The 23,178-nt window shown below is 42.3% G+C and overlaps 1 protein-coding gene across 1 annotated transcript in view; it reads right to left on the bottom strand.

Annotated features, from left to right (window-relative positions):
* FER1L6 (fer-1 like family member 6) overlaps positions 1 to 20,601 on the bottom strand; it is an 83,663-nt gene extending 63,062 nt beyond the window's left edge. Inside the window, exons 1-2 of the mRNA XM_038162824.1 lie at positions 20,274 to 20,601; positions 43 to 125 (exon numbers count right to left, since the gene is read on the bottom strand). Coding sequence (XP_038018752.1) covers positions 43 to 125; positions 20,274 to 20,293 — 103 coding nt within the window. The 5' untranslated portion in view covers positions 20,294 to 20,601. The remainder of the gene's footprint in view (positions 1 to 42; positions 126 to 20,273) is intronic.
* Positions 20,602 to 23,178: the final 2,577 nt, after the last annotated feature.

Below are 23,178 nucleotides of genomic sequence, written 5' to 3'. Positions count from 1 at the left end.
CACCTGCTCATCCCTGTTGAAATATTGATTTATGAGTCTTACCCAATGCGTCTTTGTTTGCAATAGTCAGCCCTTTCTCGCCTTTTTTCTTCTTCTTCAGCTTCATGCCAGCAAACAGCCCCTTTCTGAAAAAGTAAAGAAAATTGATCAGTGCAGTGTTTTCAAACCTTTCTCTGTACTGGGTTCTAATTTAACTCAAGGATTTGTTAAGAGGGAATTTTGATTTCATAGCAAGACCATTATATTCTGAATTTCCTTTCATCGACAGCAAACAAGAGAAATGAGAGAAAGCTCTGACTTTTTGCTTCATCTAATGTAGTTTCTTTTTAAAATTTCGCCATGTACAGGCAAACATAATGTGACAAGAGCCAAAATTTCTGTTCAAACCAAGATGGCAAGATGCAGAGAAAGGAAATCAAAGATAAGTTTCCAATCTACTGACTTCCCACACATGTAGCTCATTCCTTATGCCTGTGACAAGACCAGAGATAAAAGGCAGATTAGACGATCCAGAACAAAAGCATTTTTCTACTGAACTGAGATAAAGTCATTTGTGTAAATACTATTTGTGTAAATACCCACCACACCCACAGTATCAGTGGCACATACATCACATAATATAGGTGGTTCTCACTCCCCTTCAGCAGCAAAGCAATGAACAAGCCTGAGCAAGAGTTACTCCTCCAGCTGTGTTAGAGGTGTGTTTCTGCCCAGCATCAGTTCTTTCAAGAAAATAAATATGCCACAGGTTTCAGAGGGAGAAACAACCTATGCTGCTTGAGAACTTTGTGCTATTAACGGTACTGACAAACAAACCACATGGTGAAAGAAAACACAAAGGATTTCATATAATAGCAGCATTTTTCAGGTTCTCTGTTGGCCACAAGCATGCAGTGACAAACATTCAGCAAATTTTCTTCCCCCTGTCATCAGAGGATTTGTTTGCCTAAATTATTGTAGGTATAAAAATTTACCTGCAGAAGCACACAGTCCAATGAGCCAAAACAAGCAGGCACCTACAAGCTGAGTAAATCTGATAGTGACCAGTGCTCAAACATCTGAAATCATCTGCAAACTCAAGCTGTGGAGGAAAAGATAATGAAAACTGGAAAGGGAAGTTGGTAATGTTTAAAGGTTGTATTCAGAGCAAGCAAATTAAGTTTACTGGCCAGCCCAAGAGGAATGTCAGCAATGTAGGGATAGAATAGCATAAAATGTACAACTTATTTGTGCCAAAGAATCTAAAATCTGATCAATATGAGTGGAAATGTAGCACCCAGACAAAAACAGGCCTCAAGCAAAGCAAGAATCAGAGGGTGACTGCAGGAAAGGCCATTAATAAAGCCTGATGTGTTAACTGGGCTGTCTTCCATGATTCTTATGTTGACTAACATTTGAAACTGCTTAAAGACAGAACTGCAGAAGGTGCCACAGGGTAACAGAAAGAGAACTGGCCAAGCTTTGAATAACTGCATGGTGCCAAGAGCAAAATCCATCTTTGAAGTTCACCACATTTCAGTCTCAGGTTTTCAGTCTGTTTTCAGCACAGAGGTTTGGGCACAAATGGCATCAAGCTGCATCTGAGCTCTCCTGCACCCCTGACCCCAGGGGTTCCCTTAGCCAAGATAACCATGCAGAGATGTGTCCCTGACCCCTGTCCCCTGACCCCAGAGGCTACCTCAGCCAAGATAACCATGCAGAGCTGTGTCCCTCGGCAGCACCAGAGAGGCAGCAAGCACAGGTCACTTGCAAGGCTCAGCTATGGGAAAGAAGAGTGTGGGTGTGTTCAGCAGGAGAGCAGGGTGATGTACTCTGTACATAGGATTTGCCAAAGAGAACATTCTCTGTAAGGATCTAAACTACGTAAATAAAGTTTTCATGGAACTGAATGAATCAATCCTTCACAACAGGCTCCATCACTTTGGTATGTAAACCACTTGTCAGCCAGTGTCGGGGTGCACACCTGTAGGAATGTGCCCTCTGTTGACCAAGTAACCAAATTATCCTCTGTCTTCTTAAAAAGGAAGAAGATCCAGAAGTTTCTCCCCTCAGTTTTGGTAAAAAGACACCTCATAAGACCTTTAGGACTTCACCTCAAACCTAGGGCTGCCAATTGCACAGAAGCCAAAAAGTCATGCCTAGCCAAAAAGTAATTCACTAGAACAAGGAGAGAACAAAGGAAATTGCTTTTGTGAAGTGTTTTAGCAAGAGCAAAAACCTCTTGCCCCTAGCTTGAGTTTTGTCCGTAAGAGCTTTGTTATTTTGAGAGCTTTTATTAAAACTTTTTGGTTTCCAGCACTACCTCAGAAGCCATCCATCTGATTTTATGCCATTCCAGGTAGCAGAACTATCTCATATGTGATAGGTTTCTCTGAGAGCTCATAAGACCTGGCTTGAGGAAAAAACCCATCACACACCCTAATACTGTGCATATGGGTAACATCCACACTGCTCAGTATAACCAGCTAGGCTTCCTGGAAGTGTTCTGTGGATATGCTTTTTGTGGTAGACAGTTTGTTCTCATGAAAGGAATAAAAAAAGTTAACTTTCTTCAGATTTCCATAAAATATTTTCCCCTGCAGTTTTGACATAAATTCAATCAATTGCTGAAAACTTGAAAATTATTCCATCCCTCCTTCCCCAGGATGGTGTAAATCTTAACAAGAGAATATTTGGACTTTCTATGCAGTTATACCAGATTTGAGAATTACCCCAAAGTTATCCACACCCATCTGTATCCCTAAACCTGGCATAAAACTTTGTGCCACCTCTAGGTAAACCCCAAAGATATAGTGAGGAAATGTCTCCTGTGTTCCCCCAGGACCTCCTGGCTATCAGTGAGACACAAACGTGGGAAATCAGGAGAGACTTGGGTGCAGAAAAACTCATTCACCTGTCATGGACCTGTGGGGAGGTTGGAGGTTGGTAGCGTTGAGGTATTACTCACAAACTTCAGTGAAGATTTAACCCCCACATGCTACATAATGCACAAATAGAGGTTTTGCTCCTTACTGAATCCTACAAGCTAATTTGAGATAGAATAAAGCACTTTCATGCCCAAAGACAAGGCAGATGAAAGAATTCTTACAGGCTACAAAGAGGTTTCCTGTTTTAAGTGCTTTGATTAGAAGCAATTAAGAATCAGCCATCTCAGCTAATCAAGAGCATTTCTTAGTTCAAAGAGGACTGAGAGTCCCAGCTCCTTTCACATGGGGATTGTAAAAAAATCGGAAGTTAGGAGAACTTTTTCTTTTTTGCATATGCACAGTACAATATGGACCTTAGTTTATGATATAAATAGTAAATAAGAATGGGACATCAACCACACCCCAGCATTTGTCTGTACTCAGACCATGTTGAATTTGCACCTCTGGCAAAACAAGTGTTCATTTCCTCCTATCAGTGCCACAGGTGCACTGGGTCTCTGAATTAATTTTCATACCTTGAAAAAAAAGACTCACAAATTTCATTCTCCTCTTGTCAAGGTTCATTCATGGCAGTGTCCAGCTTTCAAAAATTTGCTTTCATGCTCTTTTTTTTCATCTAAGCTGCCCCATCATCACAGAAGCTTTGTGATCGCTTCTTGTACAGCATAATGTTCTCTTAGATATCAAATAATTGCAATTTGCAGTCTAATTTCAAGGAAAGTTGGCAAAAAATATCCACTTCAGAGCTGTCAGCATGAGAGTTCAAATGACTTACTAATACTGAACCTCAGAGTTCCTCCACATTGTTTAAACTTAGTGTTTTCTTCCAGCAAAATCTTTGAGAAGTCTGTGTGCTTGAAGAGTTGTTTTAAGAGGAAACTGCCTTCCTGCTGTGGGAATGATTCCAAGCCATCCAGAGAAAACGCACTCGGAGGGTGCAGGTTATCTGCCTCACTCGAGGCACTCACTGTGGGGTGGCAGAAAACACTTCTCCATCACTTATGAAGCTGGAAGAATAAACTGAGCCATTTAAACACAGGCATGTGTAGCTCGAGGAGGGGATTCTGTCCCTTCCTCAGAGCCCCCTCTCTGTGCAGTTTTCCAGAACTCAGTCAAGCAAAACCCAGACTTGGGCTTAGCTACATTAGACCAAGGCATCGTCAAGTTCCATTTCTGTAGCCTTGAGATGCCCTTTGTTGTGCTGGTGTGTGAGCTGTGCTCCTGGTGGGCACAGAGGAAAGAAATCAGGGAGATCTGCACACACAGAGGACAGACACAGATACAAAGCCTGTTTTATCCAGCACATCTCCCAAGACCATCCAGTTCTCACATGGACAGGCTGAGTGAGCTGCCAGCGTGCTCTTGGCAGCAGAAAGTCCCTATTGGAGCAGCTGCCCTGCTTTTTCCCTCAAGTCCCTTCCTCCCTGGAAGCAGCAGTCTTAGCAAAACTTTTGGAACCATCAAAATTATTTAGTTCAGGGATGATCAAAGGTTTGTGCACCTCAGCTCTGAGCCAGCTCCAGTGCCTCAAGACTGTAAGCCATGGGCACAGCGATTGCCTTGGCTGAGGAAGCAGAAACTGAAGAAAGAGGGAAAAATACTTCTGCCTTCCCACACATGAACATAAAATTTGATGGGTGGGTTTTTATCTTTGGATTTTGTTATTTGCATTTTCTAAGATGTCTTGGTGGGGTTATTATTCAACTCCTTAAAATTCCACTTCTTTCAATGTGAGTTCATTTTCAAGAGAGTCTTTCAGTAGATCAAACAGTACTGCACTAGGTGAATAATTATCTACACATGAGTAGTTCTAATTTCCATTAAATAAACACACATTCTCTAAGTTATAAAAATGTTGCTTCATTTCATTTCAAATGAAAAAAAAAAGAAAAAGAAAAAGAAACAACAAACCTGAAATGTAGGGATGACTCTTGGCTCATTTTAACACTCCCACAATATATACTGGTCAAGGAAATTATCTCATAACTTAAATCCCTTTTTCCAAAGAATAAAATATAATTACAATACAAAGATGTGGCTTCAAAATGAAAAGTCTACTCAATCTAAAACAGTCACACAAGCACAGTTGGTTAATTCACAACCATTTTTTATTAAGACAGTATGTAATTTAGGATAATAAATGAAGTCCCAGAGAAGAAATTTATTGCATTTAATTATCAAGGAGGGCCAAATAAAATAAATTCTGTGATCTTTGGCATATGGAAAGCCAAAAAATCTTAATGAGTGGTTAAAATGTATTCATTTCATGCCTTCTTTTCTCAGGATTATAGAAGTTAAGGGAAGACTTCACCAATTAATTCATTTCATTCACTCTGTTTCCCAGTGCAGGGCTGCTTCGTTCAGGATACTGTCAGAACCTTCATCCTGCTTCAGCAAAGAACCTGCCTTTATCCCCAGCTCTATTATTTCTGATACAGTTCTTTCAAAGCTTGGAGCTTTTACAAGCTGTCTTAACTTGTTTACACTTTTCCTGATTTCCCCCTGGTTCTGCTGTTTTGACAGGTCCAAGGATTTGCAATAGGAAAGCTTCAGCTCTTCAAGAAGGTGAATACAGAATTCTGTATGACAAGCTGCAATTTAAAAAACAGCTGTGGCAGCCACAGGTATCAGCTCTGAATCTTGGGGTTTTTCATATCTATGTGACACTGTGACTTCACATGTCTTGTCTCAGCTGTTAATATCTCCTCCATAAGAAAACAAAATTGTTTTGTTGACAATACAGTGGTCAGGATTAGTGACAAAACAAGTTGACAATACAGTGGTCAGGATTAGTTAGTTACACGCTGGCTCTGTGCATTCAAAACCAGGCTCTAAAATAGCTAGTCAGAAGAAATTCTGATGTCTTTGGGGATATTTCTGTGTAAAACTTCTGTTTCTTGCACTACAGCCGTCAAAATCTGAAATCAGCCACTAGAAAGCATAAGAAATTAAATAAAAATATGACAGGGAACCTCTTATGCCATGAAATTACTGCATTCTGGCTACAGCTTGCTGCTTTGTCTTCCCATCTCAAAAGGAACCTAAAACTCAGCAATGCAGAGAAAACACTGAAGTGTGATCAAAAGAGGGTCCTGGCAGAGTCAATTTAGCCTGAGAAAGAGATGATAGTAGCTTGAGCTTTTCAGGTGGTACAGTGAGGTAAAAATAATGAAGCATGCCTGAAAAATGCTGAGCTGGTTACCAAACACTAGAAGATGGTCCTGGAGTCATCCCTGGTGGTCTCTGAATTAGCAGCTGGGTGTGCAGCATCAGTTAAAAGCATCCAGACTGTGCTGGGTGCTGTCAGGATGGGTGTCAGAAAGAAAGGAGTGAGTGTCAGCTCTGGTGAACCTACACAAGGTCATTACACAGGATCACAGAATAAATCAGTTTAACATCTCACATTCTGTGTGCAGCTTTGGTCTCCACATCTCAAATAAGGCAGCAAGGTTAGAGAAGGCACAGAAAAAGGGTGGGAAAAGTGAGTTTATGACAGACTGACACAGCTGTAACTCTTCATTTGGAGAGGAGATGACTGAGTGGGAATAGGATGAAATTTTATAAATTTAAACTGGCAAACTGGGTGAAAGCAGAGCTGCTTCTTACACAGCATGACACACAACACTAGAATGAGCATGCATGTGATGAAACAAGACTGAAAATACTAAAAGGACTGGACGGGAATGTACCCATTAACACTCATGATAAAAATGTTCTGAATGTTAAGGAGAATGGACGCAGAAAGTGCCCAGGGTCATGTGTTCTCACTGAATCTCACCCATCCTTTTGCCACTGCTGGAGAAGAGCACAGTGCTAGATGGATATGGGATCTGACTTCATAGGATGTTTCTCCTGTTCTCGTCATTCCCTGATCATGAATACCAAATCCATGCATGGCTGGGTCACCTGGCATGGATTTGAATCAGCTGTGGGTTCATTATCACGTTTCTGTCTGAATGATCAAAGCATACAGCATAGGCTTTTGCCAAAATTATACCTAATCCAGCATAAAGGCTGATAGTGAAAGAACAAATCCATTCTTGGAGCACACCTGAGCAGGAAGGTGAATTCATTCCCAATTATCAGAGTCTCATGTGATCCCCATGTCTTTGAGAGACATCTGGGCTTACTATGTTGTTTAACCACACCTGAAGTGTTCTTTGGAAGTGAGCTATAAAATAATGAGTGACATGGAAAGATGGATAGAAAAGGAGTGTCTCAGTTTCACTCCCCAGACCACAAAACCACAGTGCTCAATGACATTAGCGGGCAACAAGTTTAAAACAAATGAGGGTGTGAACAAATGGGGTGTTCTTCAGTGAGACGTGTAAACCACACATTGCAAAGAAGGTCATTGAGTTAGAGAATTCAAGGAGATTTCAGGCCCATTTATGGAGTTTGTGGGCAGAGGGTCTGATATCCATCCAGCTCAGAAACTTTCTAAGTGTATGAAACTGCTGAGGGCCTTGCTCATACCAGTTTCACAAACTGTACTTCCAATAATCCAACTTTAGCCTTTCTTGGCAGGCAGAAACTGGTTTGACAGAGTTGCTTCCATGCTTTTCAGCATTTTAATGTAAAAAAAAAATTATTTCCAGAGATGCAGAAAAAGAAATACCAGGTATACTGATATGCCCGCTGAGCAACCTATAATTTGAGCTTTTGAATTGTGCACTGTTCTGCCACAAATCTAAAACTCCAAACTTCAGGAGGCTTCAGGAAGAGCAGCACCACAGCATGGTATCTCTGCAAACACTGGCCATCCCCCCTGGCACATACAGCCTCAGTTCTTCCAAACCCTGTCCCTCCTGCAGAAAGCCAGTGAGTTTGTATTGACATTTAGCATCCTTATGCATCATGAGTCACGACAACAAGGAAGCCACATCCTGAACAGATGCAAATTAGGGGTTATGTTCAATGACATTTCTCATGTCAATACACAAGAGCTGGGTAACAGATCTACTAAATACTAACACAGGCCTACAAAATAAAGAATGCAGTTGTTACATGCAGAGTGGTCCTTTCTTTTGTTCCTGCACCTCTTAGAGTTCTTTACTCCCTCTACAGGGATCTTGACCCCTCACCTGCTGAACTGTGAAAGACTTCCCATGACTTTGTGCAGTAAGAAATTATTAAAGACAGCACAAGGCATTATAGACTAGATCACACCCTCCAGGAGCAGATAAAACAAGCATTAAAGGACTTGTTGATTTTCTTTTCCTTCAAGAAAAAGTCTTTCAGCTATAATTAGCTGAATTTAATTTAAACCTTGGAAGAATTTCCTAAGGGACCTACCTGTGGGCCTGAGGTACCACTGTTGAGGGCTCCATCCTGCTGTTTTTCTTTCAGTCTCTACCTTTTACATTGTGAACGGGCTTTCCCAGCTTATAGAACCAATTAGGCTGGAAAAGACCTCTAAGACCATCAAGTCAAACCATTAACCTGAGACTGCCAAATTCACCACTAAACCATGTCCCTGAGTGCTGCATCTACACCTCTTTTAAATACCTCCAGGGATGGTGACTCAGCCTCCTTCCTGGGCAGCCTGTTTCATTGCTTGATAACCCTTTCAGTAAGGAAATTTTTTTAAATATCCAGTCTAAAACCTCCCCAGTCACATTTGAGGCTGTGTCCTCTTGTTCTATTTGCATTTAAGTTTGCTTCTTGCTGGTAGCAAATGTGGTGCCTGGTTAGTCAATCTGGTAAACACTGAACAAGAACAAAGATTTATCTCAGTGCAAACATTAACTCCTCTTGCTCTGCAGAGATCTGCAGGAGCCAGTCTGTTGTGGAAGCCATGCCCTGCTCTTGAACAACAGCTCCGAGCTAAGAGGCCAGCAGGCTTACCACACCCACCAAAACACCTTGAAAACTTTAGATTTCAGACAGTCTTAGCAACCACTCTCTGAAAAATAGGCCTATCTAAAGTGTTCTTGTATTCACAATCACTTCTTTTTTAATAAGGACATAATTTCTTTTTCTCTATTTTCTTTTTCTGCCTATGGCTTGCCTAACTTCTCTCTATAGCAGCTCAATGTACAAGGCTCTGGATTGTGGTTCCCCCCTCTACTCCTCTAACCTCCCCAGTTCAAAGGTTTAATATCGTTATTCTTAGTTAATAAACCATCATATTACTCACAGCTCTTGTCTCCAGTCTTGTAAGTACATCTGCTTCCTTGACATTTCCTCTTGGACATACTTCAGTCCTTGCTGAGAACAAATTACAGAGGCACAAGAACACTTTTGTTCTGCACTTCCCAAAGACAGTTTTCACATTGTTCTTAACCTTGTCTGATGGGAGCTGGCCTTTAAAGAGGACACTCTATTACTGTGAGGAGAACATCTCGTTAAGGACACTTTTGGAATTAAGCATTTGAACCCCAGCAGAAGGATTCATTATTTCCAAAATACATCATTAAGATCCCTGCAGTGATAAAGTACCCATAGCACATGAGGTATCAGTAATTTTGCTGATTTGAGAAATGCAAAGAAATTAAACTACAATAGGCAGCTTAACCCAAGTGATAACCAGGGTCAACATTCTCTATCTTTTTGTTTCTTTCAGTGGAATTTGGGGAGATGGCTGCCTCTGAAGGTCAGGCTTATTTGCTCTTCTTCTGTTCAAGAAGATTCCAGCCTAGCTGTCCAGAAGCTGTCCTGCCCTTCACCAGCATCCATCACACTCTTGTTTGACTTAAGTGATTTCTCTGCTCAAAGGAGAAATGGTAATTAAATCAGATATCTCATATGCTCCTGTATCTTTAAAAAGCATACGCAGAATTCCCTTTTCTCCACTGGAGCACAAAATTAATGCTTTTTTTTTCATTCATTGTTCTGAATTTTGCAATTAGCCCTGAGTTCTTGTGCTGGCTTTTTCTGGGGATACTTTTCAGTTTCTTTTCTTACTTTTCTCATCTATCTTGTCTTTCCCAGTTTTGGGTAATGATGTGCCTATGCCACAGGCAGATACTGTTGCTTTACCTATCTACTTCTCTTAAAAGGCTCAATAACTTTCTCATTAGAAAGCAGGAGCTACACTAAGGAAGGAACTGGAACATGGATAATAGCAGATAACAGCACACCCAGGGCAGGCAGACTGGGCTGACAGCATGGTGTGGTCCCCTGGGACACCCCAACAGCACAGCCATTCCAAAGCACTTTCCCCAAAGTGAGGTTTTAAAGCACCCTGTTCCTAGATGAAATCCTAAACACCAGGAGAGGTCAGGGAGCCCTTTAGACCTCAGCAACCCCAGAGGAAGGGTTGCTCACAGTCTGCTAAAATTTAAAAAATAAATTCTCCCTTGCAGGGCTGAATTGAGAAATTATTCATGACCTGCACAGAATGGTTTCACTACCCTGCCCTAGAAATTGCAACCAAATACGCAGAACTGGCAGCTCTGCAGGAGAAAGCTGTCAGGGAGAGAGTCCTGGGCACCCAAGTACTCAGTGGATGATCAGTTTTGTTCACCAACATCCTGTCAGGCAAGCAAACTCTGCTTACCTCTCCAGAGAGCTTCTCTGCCAGGCTGCAAGCCCCTTACACCATCCCGGTCTCACACAGCTTGTTTTCTGACTGGGCAAAGCTTCCCATAAGACCTGAAATAATCCAACAGCATCCCCTTTGCTCAGCTGGACATGGTGGCTCTGCATTGAGGACTCAAATTAGCATTTCAGTGGCAAAAGCTGAGATGACTACTCAGCAGCTGCCCTGACCTAATTATTTTCTTTTACTTTTTTTCTTTTTCTTTTTCTTTTTCTTTTTCTTTTTCTTTTTCTTTTTCTTTTTCTTTTCTTTTCTTTTCTGACACTTTGTTGAAGGACAAAGTAGAGAGTAAGTTTGCCTTGACGGCTTCATTTTCTATAGGAAATGTTTTCAGACTTATGAAGTTTAACAGTTAGGATTCAGTGCGTAAAGAGGTGCAAATCAGCCTTCAGGCCATATGGGATGCCTGCCTTGAGCTGCCAACAGGGCTTTTTAAAGTGGATGTAAACATGTACACTGCTCCTCAGTCTGTGTGCCTCCAGCCTGGCAAGGCTGGTAAGAAATCTCACAGATTGTTTTATAACTGAGCACTGTAAGAGCAAGGAAAGGCTGTGAGGGTGGTATCTCCTGTTCTTGGTGCTGTAAGGACCATGTACCAGGTGCAACTTCAGCCCATGTTTTCTGCAGTTTCTGTTTCCAGAACTGCTGTGCAACAAGTAGGGCAGCAGCAGGCTCCATGTGTGTATCCATGCATACTCTGAAATCGTCATGTTTGCAGAGCACATGGTGCAATGGACAGTCTTCATCCAGGAACTACCCTTCCCATTTATTACTATTCACTAGAAAAGCCATGGGTGCCATGCAGAAGCTAGACATTAAATTAGAGAAGTCAGACCATGTGATCCTTCCTATCTGTATGACCACACTACTGACAATTCCATCACTCTCACCCTTTGCTAGTGAAACTAAACAGTCTTCAAGGCTTCCTCAGAGACTTTCAGAGACCCTGTGAGACTCTCTGAGACTTTTTGTGACCACACCCTGACCCAAACGCAGTGGGGTGCTGGTCTTTACCGGCCCTTGTATCAAAGACAGTGAAACACGTCACCATAACAGTCCTGACATTTGCTGTGGCACACAGGAAGTGCTGGGTGAGGGGCACTGTCCCTATGGTTGGGAGAACAGGCTTCAGGGTGGTGGTAGCCAAAAGTGAAATGTCACCAGGTGGTTAACAGCATGCTATTAAAGGGGGCAGTTTCCAGCTGTGGTGCTCATACAGGAAAGCAGCAGCAAAGAGCCCCACAAGAACCCTGCCTTCACCAGCTGCCCATCACAGGTCACAAAACACATCACAAATCACTGCCTGAGGGGAAACACTTTCCCAAGCCTTGCCCCTTTTCTCCCCTCCCTTAGTAAATCCAGCCTCAGCAATATTTGTTAAAATAATATTTTTCCCACCATGCTCAAAGTTCAGCTTTGCATCTCCCACTCTCACCCAGCAGGAACAGCCCTGCACCAGCTGTGAGCCTCGGCTCACCAGCCAGGCACACAGGACAGTAGTCCCTCTGCCTGGTGTGCCTGGTGGATTGCTCTGTGCCACAGGACCAGAGGGACAGAAAGTTCTGGCATGTTCATTTTATGAATCTGAGGCTGAACAGAAACTCCCTTGTATTTACAGAGTGGGTGTTTCTCTGAGCTGTCTGATAAATCAAGGTGAGGGCTGTGCCCAGCACCAAGTTATGGGATACTTGGCAACTCAGGAGTGTCAAGAAATACAAAGCTTACATAAGGGGAGGTTTTCAATAAGTCAACATGTTAAAAAAGTGACTCAGCCCCTCTCCTGTCATAAAACAAGTAGACCAGACCTGGGCTAAGTTCAATCCCAGTGGAAGGCCAGGGATGAGAAGAAAGTCAAGATACAGAGTCTATTTCCAGCCTCATTCCTGCCATATCAATAAAGCTGTGTAGCTTTGAGTGGTCTCTTCAGTTGATGGATTTTAAAGATTTACCTGTCCCAGGGGAAGAGTGTCAGACTTCAGTGGTTTGAAAAGTGCTCTGATCAAACCATGGCATTTCTAGAGATGGGCTGGTGCATCTGAGGACAAAATGGTTCCTCTTAACTATCCTGGGCACTTAGTGATCCACATGTTTACATGTTTTGTGTTTGGTTTCTTTAATGGTTTAATGGATTCAGAATATTGTTCTCAATCACCTTTGAGAACCTGAGGGACCGGGTGCCCTTTGTTCCCCTGAGACAGGTGGTAGATGCCCCATCTCTGCATTCAAGGACAGGCTGGACAGGTGCCTGAACAAAGTTGGAGGTGTCCCTGCCTATGGCAGGGCATTGGGAGCAGATGACCATTAAAGATCTCTTTCAACCCAAACCATTCTATGGTTCCAGATGGGACCAAACTGGGCGTGTTGCTGCCAAATGCAAGCAGCTATAAACAGTGACTTCATTTTGTGGCAAGTCAGAGAACAAGAAGCATAAATTGTCCTCTGACAGGGGGTCCTCAAAGCATTGGAGCAACCTCTTTTGGAGGAAGTGATACTTGGTTAGAAAAAGACATTAAATGGGCTGTCCACTCAGCAGGTGTAAATTGGTGTGTTCTCTCAGTGACTGGGTAGCCCTATAAATGGGATTTCTCTAATTTTTCAGGGCAGAATACATATGTCAAAACCAATACAGAATCATCTAACTAATGATCCAGCTGAAAAGAAACAAAGGGGTTTAATAGAGCCAAGTATAAAGAGCAGAATTTGGCTTTTGGAAGTGATGCTGCAAATCTGGCCAAGAGCCAGAGAAGTGCAGATATGGAAGTGGCTGTACATGGCCATAGCAAGAGCATTTCCCCAGTGCTTCCTACAGCTTTGGGGAGCAGGTTGCAAGGTGGTCACACAGGGATGGAGAGGCAGAACCAGCTGACCACTGCAAGACCTGGCTGGTGTGGGACAATGCTGTTGGATTACCCTCAGTGTGTGAATTTCTTCCTGAATATTGAACAGATGGATGCTTTGATGTAAAGGAAAGCATTTCAATTTTGAGAAATATGATGTGTGCTTGTGGAAGTGAAGTATTCCATTCAGTGCCCTGCCCAGGGGGACCTCAGTGTTCTGATACCATCCCTAACTCAATCTTTTAGCACTTGCTTTACTAAAAAAATTTATTTCAGGGAGATAAAGTCATATAAAAGGGAGGAGGGAGTGCTACTCAAGAGCCCTGAATTGTAATCCCAGCTTTGCTCAAGACAAATGAGCAGCTGCTAGCAGGTTTCTGTGCCCCTGCTTCCCCTTCCACCTCCTCGCTTGTACAGCAGGTGTTGCAGCGTGGCTCAGGCAGCACAAAGTGACTCAGACCCTGCTAATGCCCAGGGTTCTACTACTGCAGACATAAAAATTACTGTATCTGCAGAAGTAATGAAGCATCAGTGACAGACCCAGGGCTGTGCTGGTCTGTGAAAGAAACGTGCTCAGCTGCCAAGTCACAGAGCAGTCTCAGTGCCAGCTCGGCCAGGAGGGGTCTGTAATCTGCCTATAGTCAGTGATGAGACCTGATTTAGTGCCCTGTGAGTGTTAAAACAAGCCTGGGGCAGGAACTGTTCCCGAGCAAGCCTTGTTCTGTGAAGCCAGGCAGACAAGCACCCCTTGCTGAGCCATCTCTCGCAGGCAGGGGCTCAACCCTTCCAGGCCATGCCAGATCTTAGTATTCAGCCCAGGCTTTGCAGCTCAGCTGGGCAACCTACCTCTCCCCAGGGGGCTTGTTATTTTACAGTACTCACAATATACCTAGTCTTTGACTTTCCAAAGTCCATTAGCAAGATTTGTCAACAATTATTGTGAAGCTAGAAAAGGAGAGGAGTCATAAATCCCACCTGGGTGCACTTGGCCCACAATATTATGTATGCTTTGGATGTGGTCGTCAATCCCAAGTCAGAGGTTAGTCTCTTGTCAGTGTATGAGTTAAATCACAGTGGTTTAATTCCTCTCCCTCCCTTGCATTCCTGGTTATAGAAGGCTGCCTGGGCCATGGATATGAAACACACTTAGGGCTGCCCTATTTTGTACCAAACCCTGTCAGTGCCAACAGCAGCACTGCGAGCTCTCACATGCTCTGATGGGCAAACAAGGCTCTGCCCTCTGCCCAGTACAGCTATCAGGGCTCATGACCAAAAAATACAGCCCACCAATATAGCCCCAAGACTTCTGTCTGGGTCATCACACTCCAGTAATGACACAAGATATACTGTGAATGTCAATTAACCAGTGACATTTGCAAAGATGCTTCTGCTTTATCAGTAGATTGCCTGCCCTGGAACACAGCCATTGACTAGTGGCAGGGAAGTGTTAATCCCAAATAAATCCCTTCTGACACAGGAACAAAACCAGACTGTTAGCTGAGAGAAGTGCTCAGCATCCCAGTTTATCCCACACACAGTGAGATAGCAGACACAAAGTTCAAACACTGCTCAGGAGGACAAGCAGGTTGGTTTCCATGAACAAAAAAGCTGTGAGCACAAAGCAGCTCTGAAGTCACTACACCTGGCACAGAGCTGCTTTTTTATTCCAGCCTCAGAAAGGCTGGAGCTCACCTTACCAGCACAAGTACAGACACCCAGTAGCAGAAGTCCTGGTGTGCAAACATGGAGGATAAGGAATGCACATTGCTCTCCCAGTTTTACCAAAATCTACTAACAATTCTTGAGCACATAATACAGTTTTCTATTTACAAATGCCTACATGTGAGATTAAAGTTATGATTTTTGCATTGCCCATGGACTGACAACACTTTTTCACTTCCTATGTCCCTGTGATCCCACACTGCCAATATTAGATCTCTTTTCTTTTTAGATCTCTTCTTCCATTGTAAATCTGTTCTTATTGTCCCTACCACAGTTCCAGTCCAAATGAGTGAAAAGATCATCATTGACCAATGAAGAGGATGCTCCTAGATAAAGAGGCAAGCAGCTTGTTATTCTGGCATTTCTTGAAACAGGATGAATATCTCACTTATCTTAAAGTGCAAAGGACTCTTATTTCTGGCTCAGTGGAGCTGTAAAATGCTAGAGTTTACCAGTCACATATTCCAGAATAACCTCCTGTTCTGCAAAACTTTTGAATTAATCTTCAATATGATTTCAGAGGATTATCTTCATAACAGGCTATCTTTTGAAAGCCAGAAGAGTGAATGCTGCCTTCAGCATTTCCATAGATATCAAATTTAAAGGGAATATTTTATGGAATAGCTGCTGCAGTAATTGTGCTCTGGTCCAGACAGCAGTCATTGCAAGGTGACTTGATTTCCACTGTGGATAGCCTGTGCCTTGCCAGGCCAAATACACTCCTTTATGCTCCAGCCCTGAACCAGTCATAAGAGAGACAGAAAAAAAATAACACCTTGAACAATTACTTATAGAGCATGAGGATAACTGCCTGTGGAAATCCCAGGGAGCCTCCAAAGGCTGTGAGTGGGACACAGGGCTGCTGCCACCCAGCACCAAGTGACCCTCTGGAAGTGCTGATCAGTGCCACACTGCATGTGTGGTCTGGGTTACCCTGGCAGGCAGCCAAACACCACACAGCCATTCTCTCACTGCCCCTCAGTGGAGTGGGGGAGAGAACAGGAAAAAAAGGGAAAATTCTTTTGTTGAGATAAAGAAGTTTAATAGGACAAAAAAAAAAGGATACTACTACTACTACTACTACTACTACTACTACTACTACTACTACTACTACTACTACTACTACTACTAATAATAATAATAATAATAATAATAATAATAATAATAATTATTATTATTATTATTATTATTATTATTATTATTATTATTATTATTATTATTATTATTGTGGTGGTGGTGGTGGTGGTGGTGGTTTTGTTTACAAAACAAATTATGCACAATGCAGTTTGCTCACCACTCACTGACTGATGCCCAGCCACTCCCTGAGCAGCAGGTCACACCTGCAGTCAATTCCCCCAGTATATTGTTCAGCATGATGCCGTATGGTATGGAATGTCCCTTGGATCAGCTGGGGTCAGCTGTCCCAGCTGTGTCCACTCACAACTTTTTGTGCACCTCCGGACTCCTCACTGGCTGGGCAGTGTGAGAAGGTGAAAAGTCCTTGACAGAGTGTAAGTACTTCTCAAGAGCAACTAAATCAGTGTGTTACCAACGTTATTCTCAATCCTAAATCCTAATCTTGCCACACTGTACCAGCTACTAACTGTATCCCAGCTGAAACCAGGACTATGTGCTTCACACTGATGTTGCAAAATGCCTTTAAACTGAACTAGAAATGGAAACTTGGGTTCCATTTGCTACCAGAAAATCCAAACTTGTAAAAAGAAAGTATGTGACCAGTCCAGATTTTCTACAAAATCACCCTTTAATTCAAAGACAGTTTTATCTTTCATAGAAGAAGGTCTGAAAGTTCTGGACAAACATTTTCTCTCTCTCCTTTTACCACAGCCATCAATATACCATTGTTTATCAGTATTACTCCTTTGTTTCCCTGTTGCTAGAGGGAAACTGCTCAAATAAAGGCTGTATAAAATGTCTAGAACACTACTAATGCTTACAGTCATATCTTTATGTCAATATTCCCATCTCATCAATGTCCTTAAGAGCATCCTCCCTTCACCGGGTGGAACTCAAAGGAGTTTGCTGTTTGGGATATGAGTCACACTTTGTCAAAAATAAGCACATTTGGTTGAACCAAGTTCTTTTGGCTATTGCAGTATTTCTCAAGATGTTTGGAAGCAGCCAAGTTACTGCAATGCTCACAAGCCTTGTTGGTGTCAGAGATGGAAATGGCTGGTCAAAAATACCTGTCCATGCAGTCTAGCAAGGAGCCTGTCTCCACATAAAAATTGATCCTCTTGTGAGGAATCAGGTCTGCATCAAATTTCGTTCATATTTTACCAGGACTATTTATTGAAGAAGAAAAACAAACAAACATGAAAGAAGATACAGATTATTATTTGAAGAAAGATTGTTGGAGGAATTACTAATATGCCCCTTTGTATATAAACATACAGAGGAAATATTAATCTTCTATTCACAGAATCACAGAGTAGTAGATTGGTTTGGTTTGAAAGGGAACTTTGAAAATTATTCAGCTCAACCCCTCCAGCACAGACAGGGACATTTTTCACCAGACCAGGTTTCTCCAAGCCCTGTCCAACCGGGTCTCGAGCACTTCCCAGGTTGGAGTATCTACAACTCCTCTGGACAACCTGCTCCAGTGTCTCATTACCCTCATCAAAAGAATTCTTACTTATGCCCAATTTAAACCTACTGACTTTCAGTTTAAAACCCCTTGTCCGGCCACTACAAGCCCTGGTAAAAAGTCTTTCTTTGTTTTTCTGTAAGTGCCCTCTGTATATTGAGAGGCTGCAATAAGGTCCCTCTTGACGTTTCTCTTCTCCAAGCTGAACAACCTCAATTCTCAGCTTTTCTTCACAGGAGAGGTGCTCCAGCCCCCATCATCATCATGGCCTCCTCTGGATGCTCTCCAAGAGTTTTTCTTTTGTTGAAGGCTTTAGAGCTGGACACAGTGGGGGCAGGGGACTCCAGGTGGGCTCTCACAATAGCTCAGCAGAGGGGAAGAATCCCCTGCTGGCCCGGTTTCTTTTGATGCAGCCCAGGACATGCTTGGCTTTCTGGACTGCAAGTACACATTGCCAGCTCATGTCCAATATTTCACCAACCAGGATCTCTAAGACTTTCTCCTCAGGGCTGCTCTCAACCCACTCATTCTGCAGTTCTCATATTGGGGATTGCCCCAACCCATGCACAGGACCTTGCACTTGGCCTTGCTGAACTCCATGATGTTCACATAGACCCACTCTGCAAGCCTGCCCCTCTGGATGACATCCCTCCCCTCAGGCGACCCAGCTGCAGCTTTGTGTTGTCTGCAAACTTTCTGAGGGTATTTGTATGACTCAAAGAGGAAATCAATATATCGCTGAAGTTATTTTCCATATCCACTATTTCAAAACCTTTTCATCCTTAGCACAACCGCTTTGCGTTTCCTTGTGCTGGAGTCCCTAACAGAGCTGCTGAGCTGTAGTGAACAGGAATAAAGCTCCAAAATTGAAATAAAGGCCCCCACTATGCTCACCACTGCTGGGATTGAGGGGAGAGTTTGGTCGCACTGCACACTAGTGGGCAGGATCCTCCTAGCAGACCAGTGGAGACAGACAGGCTTTTCCAGAGAGCATTTAGCCCCAAAGGTTTATGTGGTGTTATGTGAATTGTTTTAAGGAGGAACACTTCCCTCAAGGACATCAAGCAGCCTGGATACAACATAACACCTAAAATTAATCCCAGTAATCCCACTCAGCCTCCTCTTGCCTTTCTTCTGTGACAAGCCCTTTTGTTATCTTTAAAGGTATTCCACAGTAATGCAGAACAAATATCTATGTGATAATAAATAGAAATTCTCTTCTCTGATGGAGATATCCCTTGTCTGCAGGATCAGTCCCATAGAATATTAAATTATTTGGACTCTGAAAACACATATATATCTCAGCAGAACAAATACATTTCAGCAGAAGAAATTGAAAAATTTATATAAATCTTACTAGAGCTAATGCTAGATTAGTTTTAGGTAGATACTCTTATATTGTTTCAATGAAGGAAGCAAACCATTAAAGTAAAATATTACTTTCTCTTTACACACAAAAAATCTTTGTGTAATTGTCCTAGAATTTAGGGAGAGGCACAAATTAAAATTTGTCACTACATTAAATTTATTTAATACTACCATTTATTTACTATTTACATAAACTATATAAAATTCTAAGTCAAATTCTCTGAGAACTTTGGCCAAACTTTGGTCTCAGTTCCACATCTCTGAGTCTGTAGAGATGCTATAAAATTCATGAAAAAATTCTGGGTTTGTTCTCCAACAGCCAAGGCAAAATTTGTTTTCTAGATCCACATTCAGCTCTACTGCAAAAGAAGGTAGAAACAGGAATATATGCTACAAGCAGGATATCCCATTTAAATAATGTTACTGTTAACAGAAATACAGAAACATATGAATAAACATGGATATATGCACATATATATATTTGCATATTCTCAAAGACACAAACACCCACATATTCCTCTGTTCTCTTTCAGCAAAAAAACAGTAATCTTTCCTTATGAAAAACAAGCACTTAAAAACTACAGCTAATCCCCAGTTCATGAATTAGATCAATTTCATAGAAGTAAGATTATTTCCAGCTGCTGCACCTGGGCATTAAAAGATTTAGGTGTCATATTTTTCCTTTAGATGCATCCTATTGCAATGAAAAGACATTCTCAATGGATAAACTGATGCATATATGTATCTAACTATATATTTACCTATGAAACACAGCAGTGCTGTTTCTGAGTACTTCTTCAGGGCAGAATTACAAAATTACAGGGAGAGGTACCAGTTATGTTAAGCCAACAGATGCAGACACAGAAACTCTTCTGTGTTCAAGCCCCACAGCCCGGGACCAGGGTGCTCCAAGGGATTTCTGTTCTCTTAACTTGCACTGCTGCTCAGTGCACACCAAGTATGAACCAGAGTGATCCTGAAGACACTAAAATTCTACAAAACAGTGGACAAGAAAGGAAAGACCTAAAGACACAAGAAAATACACTTGCCAGAGACATTCATCTCCTCCCATCTGTAGTTTGGTAGAATTCATGATCTTCCCTTGAAGACTTTCAAACCAAAAAAATAATAATACAAAACTTGCTGACTTAAATGAAACCCTCATGCAAGCACCTTAATGTTGAAATTCTAAGTCTCTAGGTATTCCTAAACCTTACTTTTTCTAACTGCAGATGTCTTACATTTTCACTGCCAAGAAAAGACATTACCTGTGCTTTTTTCCTTCCATCTCCTGCACCTTCCTGTTGTCTGGTGTCAAGCTGGCCTTCAACAACTCATCCCACACATGCCAGACACTCCAGTCTTCATCCTTTGGCTGCCATAGGGATTCTGCCTGTGTTTATGATTAACCCACCGAGAGATCTGCCACGGCAGGGTGAGGCTGTTTAAACACTGAATTATACTCAGGATGGTTATTGTAGATAAGCTTTCCCAAAGCATTGAAGTGTACAACTGCTGTTAGCTGCTTACTGAAGCCTAGCAAAGGTCTGTGGTTTTGGCTCACAGTGCTCTTTTACAGAGACATTTTTCTTCCTCTTACCATGCTGCTGCAGTTGGGTGGGATCAGCTCCTGGCTCAGCCAGTGCTCTGGCTCATAAAACAGCTCCAGAGGCACAATAGCCTGATGTTCTGGGGTGCAACAATGCCAAAATGGGGTATGCTGGGGGTTTTTTGGGTTATGAGGTATGTATCCTTTCACAGGGCTTCATGTGGTCGAGGTATTTGCTGCACTAACACAACTTCTGCTCCTTCTCTGCATGCACAGACCCTCTCTCCAGATTTACCAGCCCAGACTTTTCTCCCCAGTGTACAAATATCCCAACAAAACCAACAGAATCTTGGGAGTTTTAACTCCGAGATATCAGAGACTGGTAGAGTGTATAAGCACAAGAAATATTTTGTTTAGTTTAGGTCCTCCCTAAAGGGGTTCAGAGTTACTGCTCCCTGTATGTCCCAGATATAACAAAAAAAAAAAACCAAACCAAAACAAAACAAACAACAAAAAACAAACCAAAACAAACAAAAAACCCCAAACAAACAAGCAAAAATATCTCAATTATGAGGAAAGCCCAGCATAAGAACAACCTGCTCAGACAGTCTGTGTGATCTCTATCCTGGCAGATTTTCAAAGCCTGGTTGGACCAAGCCCTGAGCACCTCTCAGGGTCACTCTCCACTGAGTAGGAGGTTGAACTGGACCCCACCCACCTACAGGCCTCTGCTCAGCTCTCCTCTGATCCCATCCTATGATCCTAAATTCTGGGTATGGTGTGTGCAGGCATATCAGGATTTACAACATGGGTTGAGGATAAAATCTCCTCCCTGTAGAGATATTGGTCATACATCTTCTCTGAATTACAGCTTATGCAGCTGCTGTATGGGAATCATTCTAGTTTCTTATTTCCTTGGGGCATTTGCAGGCATGCTATAACATTTTAAAATTATTCATATGGTAAATTATGTTTTACAGTCTCACAGCAATACAACCAATGCAATATTTCCCTTAGTCCTTGAAGTGATGCAAATGTAGACTTTAGGACAAAGTACAGGCACAGTTTAGGCAATGTCTTGTTTATCCTAATTAAACTAACTGACCATCAACCTGCTGCCCAAATACAAAGGGTGTTAACTAGCTCATCATTTCATGTCTCATATAAAAACACATATATACATACTGTGCTCCATGGTTCTGCAAAAGTGAACAGCTCCCATGTATTAAAAAATGCATGAAATGAATAAAGAAACTGCTGAAATTAATAAAATTAGCAGAAAAAGAGGGGACCTGTCTCACTAAGCAGTCCATTGCATGTGTAGTCATTTTGCTACTCAGTGCGGTAGCTTGGCAATTCCTGTCTAAGTGTTGCCAAAGAGTGGTATTAAGGAGTAAATGAGGAAGAAAAGAAAAGCCTGATTATTTGGCAAGAGGAATGTCTTACACCATGAAGTTTCATTCATGTCTCTCCAAACAGGCACTGCTCTCTATCTTAGTTAAAAACAGATAACGATAGAGGGAAACAGTAAAGGTTTCAACCTTTGTTAGTATTTTCTTAATTGATTTTTTTAGGGCTTATGGCTGTTTTAGCACTTGGCTACTCACACAGATGCTCTGAGTGCTAAGGAAAACACACAGGGACGCATTCATACCCCATAGCGTAGACATTTATCACTGACAAGTTTTCATATGGCAATCTGAGGCAATTTAACAGCTCTTTGCTGCTGGGAAGGGATGAGGGCATTATTCCCATTTACCAGTCCCCTTTCTGCTCTCAACCATCTTTGTGATGCATATGTTACACCAACTACAGCAACACTCCTCTGAGACAGTTTATCCAGCAGAAAGGAGTGGACAATTTGGAACTGTCTTCCAAGAAGAACCAGAGAGTCTGGAGCCAGGAGGAAAAGAGGGAGAGCCATTAGGCAGTTGGGAAGAGGAGAAAGGACAGCAGGGAAGACAGAGCCATCAGGGTGTCTCAGAACCAGATGAAACCACAGCTCAAGCACTTTTTCTCCACTCACATGTTCCCTTGTGTGGCCTGTGAAGGTGTCGGGTGAGCAGTTTCTTCATTTCTTGACCCAATTATTTGTTTATCCTAACAAAGTGGGTCTAGCAGCTCTGAGGAAGGCTCTAGGTATGTTTAGGTGAATGCTCATCGGGACAGCAATTGGAAACAGGAGAGGACCCAGACTGAAATAAGGATGCAAAGGAAGCAGTACAGCTCAACATGGGCAACCAGTGCCATCTGTGGTGCTTCAGAACATCCTGTTTGGTCTCCCTTCCCTGCTTCAGAAACAGGTAGGTGTCATGGATCCTGTGTTATAGTCACCAACCCTTGTGGGCGACTGCCCTCCATGGCATCTCTGATGGCACAAGATGCCTGTGCTCATGCAGTTCCAATTTGGTTGTGATACAGCACTTTCGGGGCACTGAGCGTGACCCACTAGTTTTTGGTTGGTAATGAATGCTGCAGGGCTCAGTTCTGAAAACTGAATGAAATAAAAGACGGATTTCAAAAATTTTTTTAAAGTCATTCCAAGCTATTCTGGCTAATCTCAATCAGTCCAGCTCCCACATTCAAGAAAATTTGTCTTTCATGGTGCAGAGCTCTTTCACCTC

This window comes from Motacilla alba, chromosome 2, assembly GCF_015832195.1.
Source record: "Motacilla alba alba isolate MOTALB_02 chromosome 2, Motacilla_alba_V1.0_pri, whole genome shotgun sequence".
Lineage (NCBI taxonomy): Eukaryota > Metazoa > Chordata > Aves > Passeriformes > Motacillidae > Motacilla > Motacilla alba.
Note: the sequence above shows the minus strand (reverse complement) of the source record. Positions and strands in the feature narration are given on the sequence as shown.